Source organism: Ornithorhynchus anatinus, chromosome 1 (genome assembly GCF_004115215.2).
Source record: "Ornithorhynchus anatinus isolate Pmale09 chromosome 1, mOrnAna1.pri.v4, whole genome shotgun sequence".
NCBI lineage: Eukaryota > Metazoa > Chordata > Mammalia > Monotremata > Ornithorhynchidae > Ornithorhynchus > Ornithorhynchus anatinus.
This window is the reverse complement of record NC_041728.1, coordinates 148,522,419-148,536,612: the sequence shown is the minus strand read 5'-3', so window position 1 is coordinate 148,536,612 and position 14,194 is coordinate 148,522,419. Positions and strand designations below refer to the sequence as shown.

The following is a 14,194-nucleotide window of genomic DNA, read 5'->3' as shown; positions in this document are numbered from 1 at the left end:
GGGAGTGAGTGTAAATGGAGAACAGAAGAGGGCCGAGAACTGACCCTTGACGAACTCCAACAGTTAAAGGATGGGAGGGGGAGGAGGCTTCAGTGTAGGAGACCGAGAATGATCGGCCAGAGAGGTAAGAGGAGAACCAGGAGAGGACAGAGTCCGTGAAGCCAAGGTGAGATAAGGTATGGAGGAGGAGGGGATGGTCGACAGTGTCAAAGGCAGCAGAAAGGTCAAGGAGGATCAGAATGGAGTAGGAGCCATCGGATTTGGCAAGAAGGAGGTCACGGGTGACCTTAGAGAGAGCAGTCTCGGTAGAGTGGAGGGGACGGAAGCCAGATTGGAGGGGGTCTAGGAGAGAATGGGAGTTAAGGAATTCTAAGCATCGATCGTAGACGACTCGTTCTAGGATTTTGGAAAGGAAAGGTAGTAGGGAGATAGGGCGATAACTGGAGGGGGAAGTGGAGTCAAGAGTGGGTTTTTTTAGGATGGGGGAGACGTGGGCATGTTTGAAGGCAGAGGGGAAGGAGCCCTTGGAGATTGAGTGGTTAAAAATAGAAGTTAAGGAAGAGAGGAGGGCAGGGGCGATGGTTTTAATAAGGTGAGAGGGAATGGGGTCCGAGGCGCAGGTGGAAGGGGTGGCACTTGCGAGGAGGGAGGAGATCTCCTCTGAGGATACTGCAGGGAAGGATGGGAAAGTAGGGGAGGGGGTCGGTGGGGGGGAGGGGAGAGGCGGAGGGGTGACTCTGGGGAGCTCAGACCTGATCGTGTTGATTTTCGTGAGGTAATAGGTGTCCAGATCATTGGGGGTGAGAGATGGGGGAGGGGGAGGAACAGGGGCCCTAAGGAGAGAGTTAAAGGTCCGGAACAATCGGCGGGGGTGAAGGGCGTGGGTGTCGATGAGGGAGGAGAAGAAGTTTTGCCTGGCGGAGAAGAGGGCAGAGTTAAGGCAGGAAAGGATAAATTTGAAGTGTGTGAGGTCGGCTTGGTGCTTGGACTTTCGCCAGCAGCGCTCGGCAGCTCGAGCGTAGGAGGCGGACGGAGGAGGTGATCCAGGGTCGTGGGTTAGCGGAGCGAGAGCGGTGGAGGGAAAGGGGGGGCGAGAGAGTCGAGATGAGTAGAGAGGGTGGAGTTGAGAGCGGAGACCTGATCGTCGAGAGTGGGAAGTGAGGACAGGGCGGCAAGGTGAGGAGAGATGCTTTTGGAAAGACGGATGGGATCGAGAGAGCGGAGGTCTCTGTGGGGCAGTAGCGAAGATTTGCAGGGGGAGGGAGTGTGAGAGATGAGGCAGGTGAGAAGGTTATGGTCAGAGAGAGGGGTTTCAGAGTCGGTGAGGGAGGAGATAGTGCAGCGGTAGGAGATGACGAGATCGAGGGTGTGACCGAGTCGGTGAGTGGGCGCGGTATGGTGGAGGAGGAGGTCGGCGGAGTCGAGGAGGGATAGCGGGCGGGCGGCAGAGGAGTCGTCGGGTACATCCGTATGGATGTTGAAGTCTCCAAGGATCAGAGTGGGCAGAGAGAAGGAGAGAAGGAAGGTGAGAAAGGGGTCAAGGGGGTCGAAGAAGTCGGAGGTGGGCCCGGGAGGGCGGTAGATGACGGCGACGAGTATCTGGAGGGGGTGGTAGAGGCGAATGATATGGGCTTCGAAGGAGGGGAAGGAGAGGGAGGGGGGAGGAGGGATAGTGTGGAAGCGGCAACGGGGAGAGAGGAGGAAGCCGACGCCTCCTCCCTTACCGGTGAGTCTGGGGGAGTGGGAGAAGGAGAGGCCTCCGCCGGAGACGGCGGCGGCGGAGACCGTGTCTTCGGGAGAGAGCCACGTTTCCGAAAGGGCGAGGAGGAGGAGAGAGCGGGAGAGGAGACACTTACTATGTGCCAGAAACTGCACTAAGAACTGGCGTGGATACAAGCAAATCGAGTGGGAAACAGTACCTGGCCCATGTGGGGCTCACGGTCTCGATCCCCATTTTACAGAGGAGGTAGCCTCTGTAACAGAGAAACAAAGTGACTTGCCCAAGGTCACATAACAGACACGTGGCGGAGCCGGGATTAGAATTTAGGGCCTTCTGACTTCCAGGCCCATGATCTGTCCACTAAACCACGCTGCTTCTCTACTTTAGCCGAACTTCCTCAAAGCAGGGGTCAGGGCTTCTGACTCCTAGTAGGCCCCTTTAGGCCCAAAACCCAGGGCTTAAGCTCCATGAACCAATCAATCAATCAGTCTTATTTACTGAGCACTTACTGTGTGCAGAGCACTGTACTAAGCGCTTGGAAGAGTACAATATAAAAGTTGGTAGACACGTTCCCTGCCTATAACAAATTTACAGTCTAGAGGGACGAGCTTACAGTCTAATAATAATAATAATAATGTTGGTATTTGTTAAGCACTTAGAACATGCAGAGCACTGTTCTAAGAGCTGGGGTAGACACAGGGGAATCAGGTTGTCCCACGTGGGGCTCACTGTCTTCTTCCCCATTTTACAGATGAGGGAACGCGTGGCTCAGTGGAAAGAGCACGAGCTTGGAAGTCAGAGGTCATGGGTTTGAATCCCGGCTCTGCCGCTTGTCAGCTGTGTGAATGCGGGCAAGTCACTTAACTTCTCTGGGCCTCAGTTAACTCATCTGTAAAATGGGGATTAAGACTGTGAGCCTCATCCCGGCCCTGCCACTTGTCAGCTGTGTGACTGTGGGCAAGTCACTTCACTTCTCTGTGCCTCAGCTCCCTCATCTGTAAAATGGGATGAAGACTGTGAGCCCTACGTGGGACAACCTGATTCCCCTGTGTCTACCCCAGCGCTTAGAACAGTGCTCGGCACATAGTAAGCGCTTAACAAATACCAGCATTATTATTATGTGGGACAACCGGATTACCCTGCATCTACCCCAGCGCTTAGAACAGTGCTCTGCACATAGTAAGCGCTTAACAAATACCAACAATATTATGTGACTTGCCCACAGTCACATAGCTGACAAGTGGCAGAGCTGGGATTCAAACTCATGACCTCTGACTCCAAAGCCCGTGCTCTTTCCACTGAGCCACGCTGCTTCTCTAGTGGGCCCTAGCAATAATCCAGCCCTTCTGACCAGTGACATCAGTGTTCATTCATTCAATCATATTTATTGAGCGCTTACTGTCTCCAAAGGACTGTACTAAGCGCTTGGGAGAGTACAATATAACAGCAAACAGCCACATTCCTGCCCACAACGAGCTCACGGTCTAGAGGAGACAGACGTTAATATAAATAAATAGATTAAAAAATTACAGATACATACATATGTGCCGTGGGGGTGGGAGGGAGGATGAATGAAGGAGCAAGTAAGAGCAGCGCAGAGGGAGTGGGAGAAAAGGCGAGGAGGGCTTAGTCAGGGAAGGCTTCTTGGAGGAGATGTGCCTTCAAGAAGGCTTTGAAGTGGGAGAGCAGTTGACTGTATTGCAACTAAATGCGTAAGAGCTGTGAAAAGAAGGGATGGCATTTTTTTTTCTTTTCTGATGAAAAATGACTATGAAAGCTGCAATGCTGAAGAACAAACAGATGAGACAGGGTGAAACTAAGAAACGGCAACCAGATTTCCATCTTCTGAGGCAACAGCGGTGGTATTATCTCTAGGGAATGTCCGTGGAGGTGCCGTGGATCAAGCCCGTCACGTATCGATGGGTAAAGGCAAAGGGAAGAGGTGTAACCGGCTGTTCTACTTCTCCCAGATCTAGTTGTGCAACTTGGAATTCAGGAGCTTGGTAATTGGGAACTGCTAATGAATTGCATTAGAAGTACATTCAGTTAATTGAAGATAAAGGACTATTTCTGTAGTTCAAATGCATCCATCTGGGGACTAAAGGAAGTTTGGCCTCCTACCAAGGAAGCAAGAGGTAAAAAAAAACCCAAACAAACTCTAGGGTAGTTTAGAAATGACTTGATTAAAAAAATGAAATTTCCTCTAACTGACTTCCCTCTCAACAGACTTGGTTTATCGGGGCCACATCTGAAGAGCGGATCTCGGTAGTCACTAGCAGCTGGTGATGTGGGTGGCTTTTGAGGCGAAGGAAAGCAGACTACATTAAAGGTCTTGGGGGCTGGTTAGGGAAGTGACTCTGATGCTGGAAGAAGCCAGCAGAGGAAGTAGCTCCATTACTGGGATTCATTCATTCATTCATTCAATAGTATTTATTGAGCGCTTATTATGTGCAGAGCACTGTATCCCCTTGATTCTATTATCCCCTTGATTCTATTTATATCCCCTTGATTCTATTTATATCCCCTTGATTCTATTTATTGCTATTGTTTTTGTCCGTCCGTCTCCCCCGATTAGACCGTAAGCCCGTCAAAGGGCGGGGACCGTCTCCATCTGTTATCGATTTGTCCATTCCAAGTGCTTAGTACAGTGCTCTGCACATAGTAAGTGCTCAATAAATACTATTGAATGAATGAATGTACTAAGCGCTTGGAATGTACAATTCGGCAACAGATAGAGACAATCCTTGCCCAGTGACGGGCTCACAGTATAATCGGGGGAGACAGCGGAGCAAAACAGAACGAAACAAAAACAAGACGTTATCACGATAAATAAAATCAAAGGGATGTACACCTCATTGACCAAGTGAAAGTGGGTGTATATATCTAGTGCTTAGAACAGTGCTTGGCACATAGTAAGCACTTAACAAATACGATCATTGTTATTATTATATATCTATTTATGTATGTATGTATATATTTATATTAATGTCTGTCTCCCCCTCTAGGCTGTGAGCTTGTTACGGGCAGGAATGTGTCTGTTTTTATGTTGTACTTTCCCAATATGTGTGCAAAGCACTGTACTAAATACGCAATAAATATGATTGATTGCTTGGGTGGGTAGGGGCAGCTTAATCTGGTCCCTATCTCCTTTGTGGAAGCAGAAATCACCAGCAGATACTATCACTAGCAGAGAAGCGGCGTGGCCTAGAGGTTAAGGCACGAGGCCTGGGAGTCAAAGGATCAAGGTTCTAGCCCTGGCTCAGTCACTCGTCTGCCGCGTGACCTCGGGCAAGTCGCTTCACTTCTCTATGCCTCAGTTACCTAATCTGTATAATGGGGATTAAGACTGGGAGCCCTTTGTCGGACATGGACTGTGTCCAACCTGATGATCTCGTATCTATCCACAGTGCTTAGTACAGTGCCCGACACATAGTAAGTGCTTAACAAATGCCATAAAAATAGAAGATACTGTTAAGAAAATAGGTGGACTCTCTAGCAAGGAGGTACTCAAAGGCCTGCTACACCCAGGGAGGTGGGAATCAATCAATCAGGCACCAGTAGAACCAACAATATTTGTTAAGTGTCTAACTATACTAAGCGCTTGGGAGAACCCAGTAATAATAATGTTGGTATTTCTAAAGCGCTTACTATGTACAGAGCACTGTTCTGAGCGCTGGGGTAGATACAGGGTAATCAGGTTGTCCCACGTGAGGCTCACAGTCTTCATCCCCATTTTACAGATGAGGTAACTGAGGCCCAGAGAAGTGAAGTGACTTGCCCACAGTAACACAGCTGACAAGTGGCAGAGATAGGATTCGAACCAGTGACCTCTGACTCCCAAGCCCGGGCTCTTTCCACTGAGCCACGCTGCTTCTCTAGAATTGTAGAATTCTAGAAATCTAGAATAGAAGAATTGATAGACCTGATCCCTGCTCTCGAGAGGGTACAGTCTCACTGGAAGAAAGTTCTTTGAACACAGTAAGCGCTCAATAGATATGATTGAATGAAATGACAGGGAAGCAGCGTGGCTTAGTGGAAAGACCTCGGGCTTGGGAGTCAGAGGTCGTGGGTTCTAATCCCGGCTCCACCGCTTGTCGGCTGTGTGACTTTGGGCAAGCCACTGAATTTCTCTGGACCTTAGTTACCTCATCTGTAAAATGGGGATAAAGACTGTGAGCCCCACGTGGGACAACCTGATTACCTTGTATCTGCCCCAGCGCTTAGAACAGTTCTTGGTACATAGTAAGTGCTTAACAAATGCCAACATTATTATTATTATTATTATTAAGTTTGCATCAAATTTTCCCGTGATGGGGCTTAACCTTACTTTTAGAGCAAGTAGAAGGGAAGAAGGGTTGTGTTTGGAAAGCACTTGTTTGACTAAGGTTTTCTTTTCCTCTGGAGAAGTGTAGAATATATAGAGTATAAGATCTCCAATCTCCCTCCTGCAAGACTAACAAACAGGCTTGTTGAGGTCTATCTGTGTGGAAACTGGCCATCGGGCTCTCAGATGTCATCCCGCTTTCTTGCTCATGCCCTCCCCCTTACCTGGAGCCCCCTCTCCATTTGTATTCATTCGTTTATTCAGTCATATTTATTGAGTGCTTACTGTGGGTAGAACACTGTACTGAGCACTTGGGAGAGTAAAATATAACAATGAACAAACATATTCCATGCCCACAATGACCTCCTACACTGCTCTGCACACAGTAGGTGATCAATAAATATTTTTCATTGATTTATTGGTTAACAAAGGTTTATTATTTTCCGTTCTATGCAAACCTGGGATGACTCTGCTTTCCTATGGCTTTTTCCGTATTCCTGAATCATAAAACCAAGGTGGTAAAAATCCCATTTTCTGGGATTAAGTCGAGGATCCAACTGCAATGTACTCGATCACTTAAAAAGGCTGGGCAAACTTGTCCAGTCAAGAATTATTAGATTTGTAAAGTGCTTACTATGTGGTAAGTAATCGGGTTGGACAGAGTCCCGGTTCCACGTCGGACTTGCAGTTTTAGAAGGGCAAATGGACATCAAATCTCCATTTTATAAATGAGGAAACCGAGACCAAGAGATGTTAACTGACTTGCCCATGGTCCAACAGCAGACAACTGGCAGGGCCGACATTAGAACCCAGATTCTCTGATTCTCAGGCCTGTGCTTGTTCTTCTAGACCACGCTGCTTCTCAGAGACCGGGCTAGTCAACTGTCCCTTTCCCCTTTTGTTTCTTTCTTTCTTCCCATCCTTCTCATTTCCTCTCCTCCCCACTTCACTTTTTCTCCTCCCTATAGCTCAAATCTCCCCCCCCCCGACTTTATCCTCCTCCCTTCCTCTCCTCTTTCTCATCCTTGCCTACATCTCCTCCTGGATCCCCTCTCCCCCCTCATCCTTAGTACATTATCTTCCCATCCCCAGATCCATTTCCTTGACGGAGAAGGATCAGAGGCTGCCTTTGGAGGACTCTGTGTCTGGAGGAGGCAAGGATGGAGACAGGAATTGGGGAGCTGCATTTTCTTGACCAGCTCCGGTTTGCCCGATGGCAATCTCTCCCCTCAGTGACTGGGTTGGCGCTCCCTCCCTGCATAGCTCCACCTCTGTTTTCTGGGCACTGGGCACTTAGCCCTAACTGTGGAACAAATAGATGATCTCTCTGACTGATACCCAATTGTGTAAAAAAGTTTGCAAGTCTTAATATCGTTTGTACAAGTCCACCTCAGCAGTTGACAACCTTGCCTAGAACCAGTGACTCCAGATAGGGAATTAAGGCTGGAATTGCATCACTCTCAGGTTCTTTCTTTAGTTCCTTTTCCACTCTGGTCTGGTAACCCCCAAACCCCTTTTCCCCTAAGGGGACTCCTGGACTCTGTTTGCTCTCCCCTATGGCAGAACACTAGATCTGACTCCCACATCACATATCAGCCAGTCAGTCATATTTGTGGACAGGGAATGTGACTGTTTGTTGTATTTTACTCCCCCAAGCTCTTGGTACAGTGTTGTGCACACAGTAAGCACTCGATAAATATTCATTCAGTTATATTTATTGAGTGTTTACTATGTGCGGAGCACTGTACTAAGCACATGGACGTACAATACAGCAGTTAACAGTGACATTCTCTGCCCACAATGAACTTATTTGCAAGAAACTGGCATTGTGGACCACAGAACTATAGTAGGGTACATAATAATAATAATAATGGTATTGGCTAAGCACTTATATATGCCATTGTTCTTGTCTGTCTCCCCCGTTTAGACCGTAAGCCCGTCAAAGGGCAGGGACTGTCTCTGTTACCGATTTGTACATTCCAAGCGCTTAGTACAGTGCTCTGCACATAGTAAGCGCTCAATAAATACTATTGAATGAATGAATGAATATATGCCAATCACTGAACTCAGCACTGGGTTACATACAAGATAATCAGGTCCACAAAGTGCTCACAGAAAGTAGGAGGTTAGGGCCCCCTAGCATTTTAGAGGGTTTCCCTAAAACCCAGAGGAGGTCCCAGGCAGTCGTCTCAGTTTTCCTAGAGGAGGTAGTAATAATAAAGATAATTAATGAGCTCCCATTCAATGCAATGCACTCTAATCGGCATTTGGAAAAGTACAATAGAAGTGTGAGACAGGTTCTCTGCCTACAAGGAGCTTTTCACTCTAACCGGGAAGCAGACCTAAATATGATTACAAATGGGATAATCGGAGACAAATTCTCTGCCTGCAAGGAGCTTACACTCTAACCAGGAAGCAGACCTTAACATGATTGCAAATGAAGTAATCAGAATAAGTAAGTTGACCAAACAGACCGCCCCTGATTAAGCCCTCCTTTTCTATTGTCCCACTTCCTTCTGCATCGCCCTGACTTGCTCCTTTTATTCATCCCCCGTCTCAGTCCCACCACATTTATGTACATATCTGTCCTTTATTTATATTAACATCTGTCTCCCCTTCCAGACTGTAAGCTCCTTGTGGCACGGAATGTGCCTGTTTATTGTTGTATTGTTCTCTTCCAAGTACTGAGTACGGTGCTCTGCACACACTAAGCGCTCAGTCAATACAACTGAATGAATGGAGTCGATCAATCAGGCATAAGTGTGGAGGGAGGGCATAAATATTAAGGTGCTAGATGTGGCCGATAGGTTAATATGACTTGGATTTGGGTAGTTAATGGGGGAAGGTCTGTCGGAAGAAAGGAGATTTTAGTGGGGGGCTTTAAACATGGGGAGTTGCGGTAGAGCGGATGTGGGGAGAGAGGGAGTCCTATGCTGGTGAACAGCAAGAGCGAGGGGCCCAAAATGGGAGAGGGGAACATCAAGAGCAAGGGGGGAACTCAGGAGAGAGGAGATGGAAACAGGAGAGTCGAAAGAGCGGGATCAGCATGAGTGTGGGGACCGAGACAGGAGAGTCAAGGGTCAGGGGCAACAACTTCAGTGAGGGGATGGAGACAGGAGAGTCGAGAGCATCAAGAGCAAGGGGGAAATCATGAGGGAAGCGATGGAAACAGGAGTTGAGAGAGAGGGCATCAGCATGAGTGAGATGATGGAGAGAGGAGGAGCAAGAGTGAGGGGGAACAGCGGGATTGAGGGGATGGAGAAGGGGAAGCAGGGTGGCTTAGTGGCTAGAGTCAGAAGGACCTGGGTTGTAATCTCAGTTTTGCCACTTGTCTGTTGTGTGGTCTTGGGCTGGTCACTTCACTTCTCTGGGCTGGGAATACCCTCCCTCCTTATAGCAGACCGATAATTGCTCTCCCCCCCTTCAAAAGCTTAGTGACACCTTCCCTAAGTCCTCCTCTCCTCTTCTTCCACTCCCTTCTGCACTGCTCCTACTTACCCCTTCATTCGTCCTCCCCCCATCCCCACAGCACATATGTAAAGATCCATAATTTATCTATTTGTATTAATATGTCTCCTCCTCTAGACTTTGAGCTTGCTGTGGACAGTATTGTGTCTGTTGTTGTATTGTTCTCTTCTAAGCACTTAGTACAGTGTTTTGCACCCGGTAAACGCTCAATAAATATGACTGAAGGAATGAATAACTTGCCTCAACTGTAAAATGGGGATTAAGACAGTGAGCTCCATGTCAGACAGGGACTGTATCCAACCTGATTTGCTTATATCCACCCCAGCGCTTAGTACAATGCCTGGCACATTGTAAGTGCTTAAAAATACCACAATTATTAGTATTATTATTATTATCATTAGGAGGGTCAAGAGTGAGGGGGAACAGCATAATGATGATGATGATGGTATTTGTTAAGCACTTACTATGTGCAAACACTGTTCTAAGCACTGGAGGAGATACAAGGTCTCAGGTTGTCCCTCGTGGGGCTCACGGTCTTAATCCTCATTTTACAGATGAGGTAACTGAGGCACAGAGAAGTTAAGTGATTTGCCCAAAGTCACACAGCTGCAAGTGGCAGAGCAGGGACTAGAACCCATGACCTCTGACTCCCAAGCCCACGTTCTTTCCACTAAGCCACGCTGCTTCTCATAATCGAGGGGATGGAGACAGGAGAGTCGAGAATGAGGTTCAGCTAGAAGGTTGGCCTGGCAGTTGTACAAATAGAAGACTTCACACTCCTGAACTGCGCAGAGTTCACTTGAAACAGTAACTGGTTTCTACTTATTTTCTGGCCAACCTGATCTTTCTGTCTATAGCTTTTTCCCTGGGCGGGCAGCGAACCCTCCCTCCGCTCTGATTTTTGCAGCTGAACAAGAGCCCCAGGGGGATTCCTGGGATATACAGTCCGACAGCCTCAGACCGGTGTAAACTATGAAGAAGAATAATGGAGACTGTCCAGAAAAGGGTTATTTAGTTCACGCTGGCAGTCTTTCCCTCCCAAGCGGGTTGCAGCTTCTCACCAGAGATATTTCTGTGGTATCGCAAATGTTTTCTCTCCTCTGACTGGGGTGAAAGCAGATTCTGCACGTGTTTCATTTCTCTCCCTGTATCCACGCAGCTGGAGCAGGAAGCTGACGATTCAGGCTCCTTTAGGGTAATGCAGCATTTCAGTCAGCCAAGTTTCTTACAAATCAGCTGTGATCGTCCTGCGGAGGGAAGAAGGGAAGTAGCAGCCAGTCCTAGAATTGGCTTTAGAGATTAGTTTTCTTTAGAACAATCTATACCTCAGATTATCCCATCCTTCCGGCCCCCTGCCGTGGACTGCGGAATTGTCTTTATAGCGTTTTTTTAAAAATCCTTGTAGATCAACTCCAGGTTCCGGCCTTAATTTCTGTAAATGCTTACCCCGCCCTCCAGAATGGTAAGGGTCAAACAAATTCCCTCATTTAGTTAATTGCCATTATTTGAGTGGAGAATAAATGGTTGGATTTAATCATAAAAAAACACATAGCCCACATTATGGCATGTGATTTTGCTTCCACTGTAATTTATTTCGTAGACCTCTTCTTCCTTTTTTTTCTTTCTGCCTCCTGGCCCTCAAGAAGAGCAGGCTTTCTACAAACTTAATTTTTAAAATGTAAAAGAAATCTATGCCCCTCCTAATTTTCTATGTTTAATTTTCTTCCTTTCAATAGAAGATGAGGGGAGGGGATGGTTTTAATCTAGAAATTCCTGTTCTGGTCTGAGAGGGAGGGAAAAGTTCTGAATGGCTTTTGCACAAAGTCCTCAGCTCCGGAAAGCACCGAAACTGTGTTTCTCAGAGGGAAGAGGCCAAGCTGAAGGGAGAAGTAGAAACCGAGTAAGGCCCCGAGGGAATGCTGCATTAATAACACCTGAGAGTGATAAACCCTGTGTGTTTCCTCAGCAGTTGGAGGGATTTTTTTTGTTTTGTTTTTAATGTTGTTTATCAGGACTTAACTTGGTTTTGACAGTGATTTTTGTATTCTTTTCATGCAGATGAAATCATGCAGAGGGAGATCAGGCCACTGGTGGCAGTGGACATCATAGAACAACTTCACAGACAATTTGCCATCCTCTCAGGTAAGGACTCACAACCACATGCATTTCCACTGTCTGTTCACAGCAGGGACTGGAATGTGTTTCCGTCAAAGTAACGGAGAAAGTGAGAATTAACGAATGAGGTTTCTCTGAAACTAGGAACGGGTAGGGCTTTTCTTAAAGAATACATGTATTTGAGGTGAAATAAACACAGAGAAAGAGGGGTAAAGTGGGGAAGACAAGGATTTCCAAAATGTGGCAGAGAGGAAGAGTGCTCCATTCCTCTACATTTTTTTGCGGATCCAGTTTTAGGAGGTGGTTTATGATAAAAAAGCAGTCTTATTTTCAACTTGAAATTAATCTTGTAATTTTGTTTCTGTACTGAGAGCATAGTGACTCCCAGACATGTGCTGTTGAGCTAACGTGATGCTTGCCAAGTCATTAGAAATGAGCACTGCCTCCTGTCCGGTGGTGACCCAGACAGGCTGGAAATCCTCGAGAAAGCTGGCGTCTGGACAAACCTTTTGCACTGAGCAGAATTGAGGTGGCGTTTGCTGCTTTCACTGTCACCCCGTTCCTCAAAAGACTCCAGCGTTGCCCAACCACCTCTGCATCAAACAAAAACTCGCCATTGGCTTTAAAGTACTTCAACACCTTGCCCCATCCTACCTCACCTCACTTCTCTCCTTCTCCAACTCAGCCCTCATACTTGGCTCCTCTAGCGCTAACCTTCTCACTGTGCCTCGATCTCGTCTATCTCGCCGCCGACTCCTAGCCCACGTCCCGGAACGCCCTCCCTCCTCAGATCTGACAGACAATTACTCTCCCCCGCCTTCAAATCCTTATTGAAGGCACATCTTCTCCAAGAGGCCTTCTCAACCTAAGCCCCACCTGTCCTCATCTCCCACTCCCTTCTGTGCCACCCTGACTTGCTCTCTTTGCTCTTCCCCGCTCCCAGCCCCATAACACTTATGTACGTAGCTCTATTTTTATTCATTTGTAGCGATGTCTGTCTCCTCCCTTCTACACTGTAAGCTCATTGTGGGCAGGGAATGTCTGTTTATTGCTGTACTCTTCCAAGCACTTAGAACAGTGCTCTGCACGTAGTAAATGCTCAATAAATACGATTGAATGAAAACGCATGAATGAATCTCCCCCAAATTTCTAGTTTTTCTCAGAGAGCCCATTCAATATGTGGTGTGATAGTAGCAGTAGTTGTGAAAGGAGCCCCGGATCCCGCAGTAGAGGTAGGTGCTCAACCACTAACTTCCGGTTCTATTTGGAGTCGGCTGGCAGTGGTGGCTGGGATGCACTCAGAGCACTCAGGAAAGAGAGAACTTCCACCCTATTTGCTCTCCTTCTCTCCCTTTCTCTCAACCCCTTCCTTCCTTCTCTCCCTCCCATTGCTCCGCTTCCTCCTTCTCTGTCTCTCCTTCCCCCTTCCTCCATTCCTTTTTCCCCTTCCTCCATTTTCCCCCTCATCCTCTGCAGTTCTTCTCGCTTCTTCTCCCACCTCCCCTTTCATCTCTCTCTTCTTCCCTTCCTCCATCCATCTTCCCTCTTCCTCTCTTTCCTCCTCTCATCCTCTCTACTCCCTTCTTCCCCATTCCTCTCGCTGCACCTTCCCTTTCATCCCTCCCTTCTCCTTCCCACTTTCCTCCCACCTTTCTTCCTCCCCTCCTTTCTCTTCTCCAATCTCCTCTCCCTACCTCCTTCTCCACTCTACCTTCTCCTTCCCGTTCCTCATATGCTCTTCCTCCTTCACCTCCCTGAACCTCCCCCTTCCTCTCTCCTTTTATTATTATTATTACTAGTAAAATAAAAACAAATAAATTGTGGTATTTGTGAAGCGCTTACTATGTGCAAAGCACTGTTCTAAGCGCTGGGGGATACAAAATTCTCAGGTTGGCCCACGTGGGGCTCACAGTTTTAATCCCCATTTTACAGATGAGGTAACTGAGGCACAGAGAAGTTAAGTGACTTGCCCAAAGTCACACAGCTGGCAAGTGGCGGGTAGTAGTATTGTTATGGTACTTGTTAAGTGCTTATTATTAGAAGCAGCGTGGCTCAGTGGAAAGAGCACGGGCTTTGGAGTCAGGGCTCATGAGTTCGAATCCCAGCTCTGCCACTTGTCAGCTGTGTGACTGTGGGCGAGTCGCTTAACTTCTCTGGGCCTCAGTTCTCTCATCTGTAAAATGGGGATGAAGACTGTGAGCCCCACGTGGGACAACCCGATTCCCCTGTGTCTACCCCAGTGCTTAGAACAGTGCTCGGCACATAGTAAGCGCTTAACAAATACCAACATTATTATTCAATAGTATTGATTGAGTGCATACTATGTGCAGAGCACTGTACTAAGTGCTTGGAATGTACAATTATGTGCCAAGCACCATTCTAAATGCGGAGATAGATGCAAGTTAATCAGTTTGGATACAGTCCCTGTCCCATATGGAGCTCAGAGTCTAAGTAGGAGAGAGTAGGATTTAATCCCCATTTTACAGATGAGGAAACTGAGGCACAGAGAAGTTAAGTGCAGTGTGGCTCAGTGGAAAGAGCCCGGGCTTGGGAGTCAGAGGTCATGG

The 14,194-nt window shown here is 47.5% G+C and overlaps 1 protein-coding gene across 8 annotated transcripts in view; it reads left to right on the top strand.

The window, feature by feature from the left end:
- MCF2L2 (MCF.2 cell line derived transforming sequence-like 2) overlaps positions 1-14,194 on the top strand; it is a 482,616-nt gene that overhangs the window by 119,944 nt on the left and 348,478 nt on the right. For all 8 annotated transcript variants that reach the window (XM_029058027.2, XM_029058038.1, XM_029058021.2 and 5 more), the window contains one exon: positions 11,571-11,654. In XM_029058027.2, the coding sequence (XP_028913860.1) occupies positions 11,571-11,654 (84 nt within the window). The remainder of the gene's footprint in view (positions 1-11,570; positions 11,655-14,194) is intronic.